General features: G+C 34.8%; 1 protein-coding gene across 7 annotated transcripts in view; it reads right to left on the bottom strand.

Moving 5' to 3' along the window:
- The window catches only part of hdac5 (histone deacetylase 5), a 103,266-nt gene that overhangs the window by 26,681 nt on the left and 63,643 nt on the right, over positions 1-12,942 (bottom strand). For 3 of the 7 annotated variants that reach the window (XM_051103536.1, XM_051103510.1, XM_051103514.1), the window contains 6 exons: positions 9,202-9,485; positions 8,977-9,121; positions 7,308-7,413; positions 6,919-7,052; positions 3,698-3,829; positions 1,844-1,956 (listed from right to left, as the gene is read on the bottom strand). In XM_051103536.1, the coding sequence (XP_050959493.1) occupies positions 1,844-1,956; positions 3,698-3,829; positions 6,919-7,052; positions 7,308-7,413; positions 8,977-9,121; positions 9,202-9,485 (914 nt within the window). The remainder of the gene's footprint in view (positions 1-1,843; positions 1,957-3,697; positions 3,830-6,918; positions 7,053-7,307; positions 7,414-8,976; positions 9,122-9,201; positions 9,486-12,942) is intronic. The other 4 variants (XM_051103538.1, XM_051103522.1, XM_051103520.1 and 1 more) reach the window with 2 other exon arrangements.

Here is a 12,942-nt window from a genome sequence, read left to right as displayed (position 1 = left end):
TATATATATATATATATATATAATATATACATTTTTTTTTATTATTTACATTTAGTTATTTAGCAGATGCTTTTATCCAAAGTGCCTTACAAATGAGAATGAATACATATACATATATATATATATATATATGTATATATATATATAAATAATAAAAAATACACATAATAAATTAAAACATTTTAGTTTGATTATTCTTTCTCAAAAGATGCTATTCACAACCAATAAAACATAAGTCTGGCAATCGTGCATTGTAAAATATCAAGACAAGTAGATAAATTACAAAATCATAATCTACATGTAAAAGTTGTAATAGAGGTGCGGGATTCGACCAAAATCTTATATCATGATATGAGTAATTTTGTTTCACAGTAATGATATATATCACAATGTAGTTATTTTTCCTTTAAATAAGGCTTAATATCAAAATTTTTGATACCACAGAAATTTCATCATTCTTGTCACCAGTGTCAATATCACAAAAAAATAATACTAGCCTAAATTTATATTTATTAAAAATAAAGTAAGTATTTATATTAAACAAATAATACTATTCTGAAGCTCGCTGAGAACAAGTAAACAGTCAGTGATTAAATAAAAATAAGAAACTAGTTACAAGCCAAAAAAAAAAAAAAAAAAAAAAAAAAGCTACAATAGAACAAATAAATAAGAAATGCTACATACATTGCATAAAATAATCAAATGTAAATGTATATTAAATATATATCTCATCTTATTACAGTTACAAAAGTTATTTAGTCAAGAGCAGTGAGAGATTTTCTTTCTTTTGTTGTTTGATTAACATGAATGACAGACAGCAGGAATATTAGACTGCTGTCACTTTAAGAGCTGCCAGGATCCAATGTACTGTTACATGTGTTTTCTTTCTCAGCTGTTTGCTTTCACTTTGCTCACCTAAATTACTGTTTACGAGGATACTTGCAAAGACAGACATTTTGACACATACGAACGTGTGTATTTAATTGTTCAAGGCCTATAAAGCAGCACAAATAAGAGTTCAGTGCTCCCGTGCTCTATGTGCACAGTCTTCATGTGTGTGTGCCTCTCTGACAGCACTCAGAAACTCTCTCAGTGTGTGCATATAGAGAAATGAGTCATCTTTCACTGCTGATTGCATTTCAATGGCTTAAAATCACTTGTATTTAAACAGCAATGCTTAAAAACGTATGCAAACGATACGTTTTCGTGACCACGTAGCACAGCAACGTCACGTGAACATGTGACCGCGAAAGAGACGACAGTCCAAAATCTCTACTGTTTGCCAAATTTCTACCAGTTAATCTTGTCTACTGGTATATTGCCCACCCCTATGTAAACTGCAAGATTTGTTTAAAATAAACTGTTTTGTTTAGCATTTAATATGCTGGTCGTTCAAAATTAAACACAAACTGGCTCATTCAAATTCAGTGTTCCTCTCTTACAGCTTCAAGCACTTTGTGGCATGAGCACGTATTATTTCACTCTCTCTGGCTCTCAAGGTTAAGGTGATCCTCAAGGCTAGCTGCTTAGCATGCAGGGTTGACCCCAGGCAGCTTCCTGCTGTCCATCCAGAGCAGCTGCGGCCATTCTTGAGCCTACAGATGCAATTCACTGCAAGGCTGACTCTCAGAACATGTGTTTTTTTTTTTTGGGGGGGGGATTAGCATACCAGTGTTATCCCAGGCCATCACAAGGCTCTGTACGATAGATTGTTTCCATAGAAACAGTGTCATTATCTAGGTGAAGCCAATTTATTGTGTCTTTTTTCATCCCTAACCTACCGAGAACCGAGGGGAGTGCGAGAGCAGAGGAGATGCAAACGTGTAGGGGGTAAGTCTCTCACCTCAGCGTGGATGTTTGGGACGGATCCGCTGGAGCCGTTCTCGGCAATGGCACAGTTAGAGCTGTTCGGAGAACTGGGACCTGAGCCAGGAGCACTGCTGCACATAGAGGACACTGAAACACACACACACAGATTTTAACAATCACATTTTAGCTGCATCGTTAGAAAATATAGCTGATGATTTCACAATATTTTGTGATTGATTGAACCTGTTTTAATGTATCAGCAGGATGTTAAACTGTTCCCTACCTCCATGCCGCATTTATATTAACAGCACAGAAATCACACAATACCCACGTGTTCATTATTTCTGTTTGCAAATCTTCACACATCTGACGGCAGGTTTTTTTTTTTATAGGTCTATTTGAACACAACCCAGGTGCTGATATAACATCAAGATTACATCTTCCATATGTGACCCTGGACCACAAAACCAGTAGCACGGTATATTTGTAGCAATAGCCAACAATACATTGCATGGGTCAAAATGATCTATTTTTCTATTATGCTAAAAATCATTAGCATATTAAGTAAAGATCATGTTCCACAACTATGCCGAAACCGAGTGTTTATTTTATTGAATTTATATAAATTTTATTAATAAAGTTTCTTTGAGCCTAATTTTAGGGCAAATAGGGCAAAAAAATACATTAATAAAAATAATGAAACAAAGGTAAATAAGTTAAAATGTACACAATAATGGCAAATTTACAAAATTTGGCATTATTGCGCATTATTATAGTGTCGTAGTAGAAAGCAAATATTTTTTATATATATTTTAAAGATATTTAGGGGTCCCTATCATAAAATATAAACATACTGCCGTTCAAAAGTTTGGGATCGGTAAGGTTTTTAAGTTTTTTTTAAAAGAAGTCTCTTATGCTCATCACAGTTCCATTTATTTAATCAAAAATACAGAAAAAAAGTAATATTATGAAATATTATTGCCATTTAAAATAACAAGTTTACTATTTTAATACATTTTAACATGCAATTTATTTCTGGGATGCAAAGCTGAATTTACTCCAGTCGTCAATTTCACATGATCCGTCAGAAATCATTCTAATATGCTGATTTATGATCAATTTTGGAAACAGCTGTGCTGCTTAGTATTTTTTTGGAACCTGTGATACTTTTTCAGAAATCTTTGATGAATAAAACGTTAAAAAGAACAGCATTTATTTAGTAATAAATAATAAAAATCCTTTCTAACAATACACACTATACCGTTCAAAAGTTTGGGCTCAGTACATTTTTATTCTTTCTTTTTTTTTGAAAGAAATGAATACTTTTATTCAGCAAGGATGTGTTAAATTGATAAAAAGTGATAGCAAAGACTTCTATTGTTAAAAAAGATTTATATTTTAAATAAATGCTGCTCTTTTTAACTTTTTACTTATTAAAGAACCCTGAAAAAAGTATAACAGGTTCCAAAAAAAATATTAAGAAGCACAACTGTTTTCAACATTGATTATAAATCAGCATATTAGAATGATTTCTGAAGGATCATGTGACACTGATGACTGGAGTAACGATGCTGAAAATTCAGCTGTGCATCACAGGAATAAATTACATTTTAAAATATATTAAAATAGAAAACAACTATTTAAAATTGCAATAATTTATCACAATATAACCGTTTTTTCTGTATTTTTAATCACATAAATGCTGCCTTGATGAGCAGAAAGGCTTCTTTTAAAAACATTAGAACTTTTGAACTTATATATATATATATATATATATATATACACACAAACCTCAAGCCAGAAAGAGGTTTAAACATGTTTTAATGCCTTCCTTTTCTATTACTCGTGAGATTATGTGACAAGTTTTACATTCTCACATATGGTTTACCTGAGATCTCAATCGCCCTTTTCTTGAAGGTGCTGATCACAGTACCGTCTTTCCGTCTAAGCAGTGGGCTGCTCCTCCTCTCAGCCACCTTCTGTTTTAACCGTGAACGTACCTTCAGATTGGGCTCGGAGGCTGAAAAGAAGAGAGAAAGAAAAAAATTCAATCACTTAGAAAAGTACAAGCACTTATGGGGTGAGAGTTGCACTACTTATGCTCAGGGGCTTGTTTAAAAACCTCAACCCTAAGTATGAGCAATTAAAATAGTGATGTTTCACTTAATAAGCAGCACTAATGAGGGTTTGCATCTGTCGCCCTTGTGCATCAGGACCATGGACAGCAACCGCCCATCTTTTCCTGTCTCTCTCTTTCTCTCATAACACACAACGAGCTAAAGATAAAAGTTAGATTTACAGCGCGCCGATTTTATCTCTTGTTGATTCCGGAGATGACGGGCCAAATTAAACTAATTGAAGTAAAAAGGGATTTGAACGAGAAAAAAAGGAAAGAAATTGGGGCAATTATCCGAACACGTCGTGTGTAAAGCGGCTTGACCGAGCCCTGTGTGTTTTTCTGGGACCGTTTGTGCGTCACAGCCACTCTGGCCATATAGAGCAGAAAGGACTTTAGCCTCTAATGCTATCAGTGACTTTAGTATGGATTTAATTAGATTTCAAATAAAAGTGTGAGACGAGGGGGAGGGGACGGGACGGAAAGACACACACAAACCGAGGGCACGTTATGTAAGGAGATTGCCGTGTTGTTGCCATAACAGTGGTAATATAGAGTAAGCGCTTCGCCCACGTTAACAGACCCGTCTGCGATTACTTTATCAGTGTGCTGGAGTCCAAGCTAGAGGGCGCATGTGTGTGTGTGTGTGTGTGTGTCTCCTATTCTCTGGATGGTATATGTGTGTCAGTTCTATTATAGAGAGCTTTATAAAGCAGCGTGGGTGTGACAGTTTAAAAGATAGCAGTGTGTAAAAAGCAGATAGGAGATATGGGACTGTGTGTGTGTTTGCGGGAACAAACTCACTGAATCTGTGTGGGAGTTTTGGAGTATGGCTGGCGGCTATGAGAGTGAACAGCAGATGACCAGCAGTGCTTTGAAAAAATTCTCACAAATATAGTCGAAAACATGTCAAACATGATTTGAGACAACGTTTGAGGTGGCTATCGGTATTTGAATCTCTCATCAACAGGCTAAACTGTGTTTCGCATCAAATCTAGTAATTTCAGCAAACTGTGTGAGGGTTAAAGAGATCACCCAAAAATAAACATTAATTACACAAATCTTAATTTGTGTTCTGAAGATGAACGAAGGTCTTACGGGTTTTAAACGATATGAGGGTGAGTAATTAATGACAGAATTTTCATTTTTGAAGAAACTATCCCTTTATATTGCTAGCAGGGTTCGTACAGACACTGTAAAATGAATTTACAGAACTTTTAAGGACTTTTCAAGCACTACTTTTTTCATTTTCAAGGACTTCAATCAGAGATCTCACTTATCTAACAATGTCTTCTTTCAAATCAAAACCACAGTTCATTTTCTTCTTTTTTTTTTTTTTTATTTGTATATTTGCATTTCTTCCTCTTTTTCATCTTTTTGTTTTTATAACTGTACTGCATTCATAGTTTCATCTTTTCTACGGTTTAATCTTTTAAAAATCAGAAAAAAAGATTTGTAAAACCAGTCCGAATTTCTGATCTGAAACAAATAACTTTGTGATCCACGCTCCCAAACTGAATCAAATGATTTGCAAACCTGCTCCAAAGTTCCAATCAGAATCAAATGATTCGCAATCCACGTTCTGATCTAAATCAAATGATTTGCGATAAGGTGCGCTTCGAAAAACTCAGTTTCACCAATCACTACATGCTTTTTAAAATAGTTACAAGCATAATTGGCTCTTTTAATTTGATCTGTTTTTGTTTTTGCTAGTGAACCGCTTGAAATGAATGATCGAAGTCACAAGCTTGAATCAGTCGGAGCGATGCCAGCATAAATGACTTTGATTCAGTTCAAAATAAAATTGATTCCTCTACATGACATTGTCTGTACTACTACTGGCTTAGCTCACTAGGTTTATGTTTTATTGTTTTTTTAATGGTTTTATTAACTGAAATAAGTGAAAAATAATTATTTTGTTTTTTGAATTGCGTGAATTTTGTGTGATATTAAAGATACATAAAAAATTAAAAACTTATTTCATAGATACATTGTCTTTTAATAATTCAAGCAAGTACTTCAAGCACTTTATGTACCTTGTATGAACCCTGTGCTAGGCAGGGAATAATAAATATTACTTTTTGTAGAATTTTTTTTCTCACTAATACAGCCTCTAAGGCAGGGTTATTACAGTTAACAAAAAAATTAAAAACATTTAAAAAACATTTTTGCTCCTTAAAAAAAGCATTTTTTTTATTTCAGCTAGTTAGTTTAACTTGATGTACTAAAATAAATAGAATTATATACACTGCCGTTCAAAAGTTTGGGTTCAGTAAGATTTTTAGCGTTTTTTACGGAGGTCTTTTCTGCTCATCAAGGCTCCATTTATAAATTTTGGTTTGACTGCATGTATGTATATATGTATATATAAACACAAAAATATTACTAAAATAAAAATATACTGAAAACAAACAAAAAAACGGACTGACTGGTTATTAATGAAAACTATACTAGTATCTGAATGGTACTGAATCAGAGTGCTCTAAGGTGTGTGTTTGTGTGTAGGTCCGCTGTTCTGATGACTCATTATGACTCACACCTGCAGACTCCTCACTTCATCCCTACACACACACACCCTTGCATCTTCTGTGACACCTCTGCACTGTTAAACAGCTTAAACTTCTCCACACAAACCGCTGGTGACTTCAGAACATCGTCATTCATGCACAGAAAGAAAATAACCGTCTGACATTTGCACGCAAACACTCATGCATTGGCTTATTCAACCCTGTAATGGTTTATAATGCGGCGTCAATGTCACTTAGCTATTACTCATTTAAACAATTTATGAAGATAACAAAAATAACCACATTTACATTTTGTGGAGGTAACACAAGGGCTTGCAAGTGCAAAACTACAAAGGATAGTGTTTACTGGTGAAATGATCCAGGAAAAGGAATGCATGACATCATCAGCTGAAGTGAGCGGGACGGAATGACATCATCACTAGAAGATACACTGTTACAGTGTAAGTGTGTAAGAAGCCTACTCACCGGTCTTACGGAGAGGGAAGTCATCCTTGCCCTCATAGGAGCCTAACAGAGGGGGGAGTTTGTAGGAGGGCGGCGTGCCCGGTGTGTTGCTCTGCGGAGGGGAGCTCTGCTCCAGGGACGCGTGGTGAGCCCCCTTAAAAAGCACAAACGCAGTCTATCACAAAGACTCATCCATCACAATTCAAATGAGTACAAATGAGAGTCATAAACTTCCAGCAGAATGTGGCATGATGCAATATCTGTATGCTCGTGTTATGAACTAACTCTTTTTAACATCGAACAGCAGAAAAAGAGTGCACATTGAACCTGTCGGTGATATATTAAACTACATTTAAAAATAGTGCACTTGAGTATGGCTCAGCGGTATGGACTAGAAAGGTTTCTCTCACCAGCACTTCTGGGGGAAGGAATGGTTGAGTCCACCGGGGCCGGGTTCTTTTTTGCTCAACAGGAACTCCTGCAGCTTCAGTTTGACCTCAGTACTGGCGATAGCACCTGAGAACAGAGGCAAAGGACATTAATCATGTTTGAGTGCAGGAGAAAGATAATAAGATTTAAAATAGTAATTACATAATTGTAACAATTATTATGTGTGTGTGTGTGTGTATTTATTACAATTAAAAATAAAAGTTTTCTATTTATCTATATTTTAAAATGTAATTTATTCCTTGGTGAAAGTGGTGAAATATTATTACAATTTAAAATCACCAAATTTTCATTTAAATACATTTTAAAATGTAATTTATTCCTTTAATAACAAAGCTACATTTTGATAAAAAATACAGTATAAACAGTAACAGTGGTGAAATATTATTACAATTTAAAATAACCAAATTTCCATATAAATATATTTTAAAATGTAATGTATTCCTTTGATATCAAAGCTACATTTTGATCAAAAATACAGTAACAACAGTAATATTGGTAAAATATTACAATTTAAAAAAAACAGATTTCCATTTAAATATATTGTAAAATTGAAATTATTCCTTTGATATTAAAGCTACATTTTGACCAAAAAAAACAGTAAAAACAGTAATACTGTAAAAAATATTATTACAATAAAAAATAAGTTTTCTATTTAAATATATTTAAATTTTAATTTATTCATTTGATATCAACAAAATTTTCATCAAAAATACAGTAAAACAGTAATATTGTGAAACATTATTACAATTTAAAATAAGTTTTCTATTCAAATATATGCAAAATGTAATTTATTCCTTTGATATCAAAGCTAAATTTTCAGCAGCCATTACATGACATTATTATCAATGTTGAAAACAGTTTCCTGTGCTACTTAATATTTGTGTAAATCATGATATGAATAAACAGGACACGTATCATAATAAATATCTTTACTGTCACTTTTGAACAAAATAAACGTATTAAGTTCTTAAAAAAAAAACTGACCTAAAACTTTTGAATTGTACTGTATAACTGATCCAATACCAGAAACAAATGGTTATTTTATTATTAATAACTAAAACAAAAAAACTGTGTGTGCTTCGCATATTTTATTACAGTGACACGTGCATACTTTGTCTTACGACAGATTGTTAGCTTGCTAACATGCTAACATCAAACTCTATTGGTATTAATAAGAGTCATGTGAGTGCTGCACATAATAGCTGCCTGTGTGTGCACTTACGAGGTTACTATGGGATACTATGTAGGCAGCAGGCAGCTTACTAGGTTTTGGAAAAGATCCAATATGTTCATTTTGTGGTGCAATAATACCTAATACTGCATTGTGTCGTTTTTAAGCGTAAACAACCAAAGATGAGAAATAATAGAGCAATTTGTGCCTGCTGTGCCTAAAGTACTTCAAGGGATATCCATGACAGTGTGTAATTATAGCAGCAAAACAACAATAAACATTAGCTACGTACCGCTCAGCAAGGTGTTTATTCAATCAAACTAAAAGGTGAACAGTGCATTTAAACTCTTCGCATTTTGTAAATTAGCATCAGAATAAGCAAAAGGAAATGATGAGCGGAGTTCACTGTAGATATATTGTATTGCACATAATTGATGGATTATTGGAGAGGTACATACTTTCTTTGCCCTTCTCTTTGTTCCGCAGCATGATGAGCTGTTGCTCCAGTCTCTGCTTCTCCATCTCTTCATGACGCTGCTGTTCCAACTTCCTCTTCTGCTCCAGCTCCTGCTGACGCTTTGCGGCAAGAATCTCCTGCTGTTGCTATTCAGAAAGAGTTCAGAGGTCAAGAACCAAAGTTGTAGGAGATGATGTGTACAGAGAGGACAGAGAAAGGGTCCAACCTTAAGATGTTCCTGCAGCTGCACTTCATGCTGGCGCGTCAAAACCTCGTGCTGCTTCTGGAACTCGGCGAACAGCAGCTGTTTCTGGAGCTCTTGTTGCTGTTTGAGCAAGAGCAGCTCGTGCTGTAGCTGTTTCTCCCTCAGCGCCGGGTCCACCGTGCTTAGGGCGCCCAGACGCGGATCCGTACGCAGGTCCACCGGGCCTCCGCTGCCTCCGCCCTGATCTCCTCCACCTCCCACCGGGCTCTGCATCCCAGAGGGTAGCAAGGTCTTCACATCCACTGCTGGAGAGACAGAGAGACAGTCAAATAGGCAGTCGAAGACACACATCGAAGACTGACGCGGAAGAGAAGAAATTGTTGAATAAAGTCATTATTTTTGTTTTCTTTGCGCATCAAAAGTATTCTTGCAGCTTCATAACATCACGGTTGAACCACTGTCACATGGATTATTTGAACGATGTCCTTACTACCTTTCTGGGCCTTGACCGTTTCAGTTGTGTTGCTGTCTAAGCAGGGTCAGAAAGCTCTTGGATTTCATCAAAAAATATCTTACTTTGTGTTCTGAAGATGAACGAAGGTCATACGGGTTTGGAAGGAAATGAGGGTGAGTAATTCTTGACAGAATTTGCATTTTTGGGTCACCTATCACTTTAAAGGTGAAGTGTGTAATTTAGACACCACAAACAAAGCCGTAGAACAACAGAACAACTGTAGAAAAAAATAGTGCCTTTCTAATACTTTGAATACATGCTAGGCTTGCAGGCTAAAAAGTTAATGGTATGCTAAAATAGCAGGGTAATTATTTTGGGGCCAAATCGAAGGCTACTGGTTACTAACAGACCAATTCAGTGTTTGCAAATAGTGATGACGTTTTTTGTGGATAGAGCTTATCTGGTTGCAGAAAAGTTAAATTTACTAAATTTATCTTTTTTTAGTCTATTGTTGAGTTAAATCGAGTTATAAAGTCTGAACTAGGAGATATAAACTTGCATTTGTGAGAAAAAAGTCAGAATTGTGAGATAAAATAAAAAAAAAAAATGTTATGTAAAATGTTAATAGTAATAGGTTTAAATATTATGTCATGCTGTAACTATAGGGCTAATACAATGTGTCCCCTATGAACAGCATATGTGAATGTTATGTGAATGAGTAATCATAGCAGGTTTCATCCATAGTCTGTCCGTTTAAATGTCTGCGTTTAACTTCAAATGGCGTCTTTGATGACAATATTCTCTAAAAATGATTTGCATTCTGATTCTGCCATTAAAAGGCACAAAAAAATATTTTTTTTCTCTTATTCCATGGATTTTACCTGTTTACCTCCATTTGTTACCAGTGTTTTTCTGCCACCAAAAAGCAGAAAAAGAAAAGAAAAAAAAAGCCAGAGTTAAGATTTTGAAGGACAAACTGGGTTTACTTCAGGACCTAATTTAGTACCAAAATGAAGCAAAAATTTATTTAAAATTAAACATTAAATACTTTCGGGTGAAAATATTTTTTTTTTTTAAAATTAAGACTTACTTCATGAATATTTTGTATTAATCAAAAGTGTATTTTGTACCACTGTTAATCCTTTTACTATTTCAAATAAATGCTGTTCTTTTGAACTTTAGTCATCAAAAAATGCTAAAATAAATGCATCACAGCTTCCACAAAAATATTAAGCACCACAATTGTTTTTACTATTAATAATAATAATAATAAATAAATAAATAAATAAATGTTTCTTGAGCAGCAAATTAACATATTAGAATGATTTCTGAAAGATCATGTGACACTTGAAGACTGGAGTAATGATGCTGAAAATGCAGCTTTGCAATGACAGAAATATAAAATTACAATAAAAACGTAATACTAACGCAATACGCCCAAGAAGCCATGGTTTACAGTGACACGACACAAAGCAGAGTTTGCCTAAAACCGCCTTAGCTGTTATAAATTCACTGTAAACCATGGCTTCATGGGGCTTACTGCTTTTATAAAACAGTTATTCCATATACGTAGTAAGGTTTCACAAAAAAACAGAGCAAATAAAGCGTAATGATATTTATAAAAACATTATTCTTCCACCAAACAATGTAGTTACACAGAAACAAAGTGGTTGCCGAACAACACAGATGTAAACAAAGGTGTATGTTTGTAGAATGATTTACAACAGCTTTGAACATGGCTCAACCAATCAGAATCAAGGACCAGAATTATCCGTTTTATAATATATTTTAAAATATATTACAATGAAATAATATAAAATTACAATAAAATAGAAAACAGTTTAATTTTAAACTCTAATACTACTCCACCCCATTACTGTTTTACTGTACTTTTAATCAAATAAATGCAGCCTTGATGAGATTAAGATACTTCTTTCAAAAACTGTTTCTAATCTTTTTCTATGCATAAATGTATTTTGTAATGGGTCGCCTTTGCATGGGTTCAAACATGTTCCCTTAACCTCTCTGTTAGTTCTACTCAAAATAGTCTGTTGACACATAAACTTACAATCTGTTTAGGGCACTCAGTTACATAAGCAAAAGACATGGGTGCATTTGCAATTGAGACGCTACTATATAGTTCATCTATGATGCGTCTGTAAATGTTGAGCTGACATTTGTCTGTGTCTGCCCATGTTACCGTAACCAAGCGTGTGGGCTCACATGTCTAGCGGCTAGCGGACGCTGCTGTCTTTCGTATCACGAGCCAGTTGGGAATTCATCCAACTGAGCCTGAACCAGCTTCATCCAGGAAGCACAGCATAGAAAAATACGTTGGTGTAAAATATTGAGTAAAAGGGCAAGAGTTTGATTATAGGTCAAGAGGAAAAAGTAACATGCAAGCCTGGCTTATGGTAGGGCACTAGTGGTAAAGAGGCATGCAGTTATATAAACTAGTGGGGAAACCAAGGTGATGTCCTGAGGCTTGTTCTAAAAAGCAGGCCAATCACTTTTTTTTTGCATCTCTGACATTTCCAATAGCACGACTAACCACAAGCCTGGGCTTCCCAAAGCCTCTCAGCCAAAGTTTTTGGAACAAGTGATGACTAAAAAAAGCCTTACAAACTCATCATTCCTGCTTTTGTTAATGTTACTTGTTTTTTCCCTCCTTAAATAGTCTTTTTAGTTTCACTGCAATGAGGTGGCATTAATGAGTTGTCATGGGGATAGCGTTGTTTTCAACCTCTTGCGCAAGTTAGTTTAAGCTCTCTCCAAAGGCATTCAGTCAGGGAAACAGAGCGCTCTCATTAAAGGTGACCAGGTCACAGCAGCTTCCGAACATCAGTGCAAATCAAAGTAGTGCATATCAATGGTGCAGGGAAACAAAACGGGTTTGAACTTGCCTCTTACTTCAAGACCAGTTTTGAGGATTTGCATGGAACTTTACGGGTTTGCATTACGCATACACCAACTGTACTACACATTGAAGTCACATACATCAACATATATTGAGTAATATGAGGAATAATCTATGAATTGCTTTGTGCAAAATATTTTTGCAGACTAATATATAAACTAAGTGTTAGGCTAAAAATGATACATATGTGTGATACGATTTGGATCAACTTGCATGCTATGTTTTAAACTGATACTTTCACATAGGGATGTAATGGTATTATCAATTTCGTGGTATCGTGATAGCAAAGCTGTCTCGATATTATCATGGTCATATGACAATATGAAACGTTAGATTTTTAAATATATTTAAACTTCTTATTCTAACATAAAAGGTCTTTCAGTTTGTGTTT

This window comes from Labeo rohita, chromosome 3, assembly GCF_022985175.1.
Source record: "Labeo rohita strain BAU-BD-2019 chromosome 3, IGBB_LRoh.1.0, whole genome shotgun sequence".
Lineage (NCBI taxonomy): Eukaryota > Metazoa > Chordata > Actinopteri > Cypriniformes > Cyprinidae > Labeo > Labeo rohita.
Note: the sequence above shows the minus strand (reverse complement) of the source record. Positions and strands in the feature narration are given on the sequence as shown.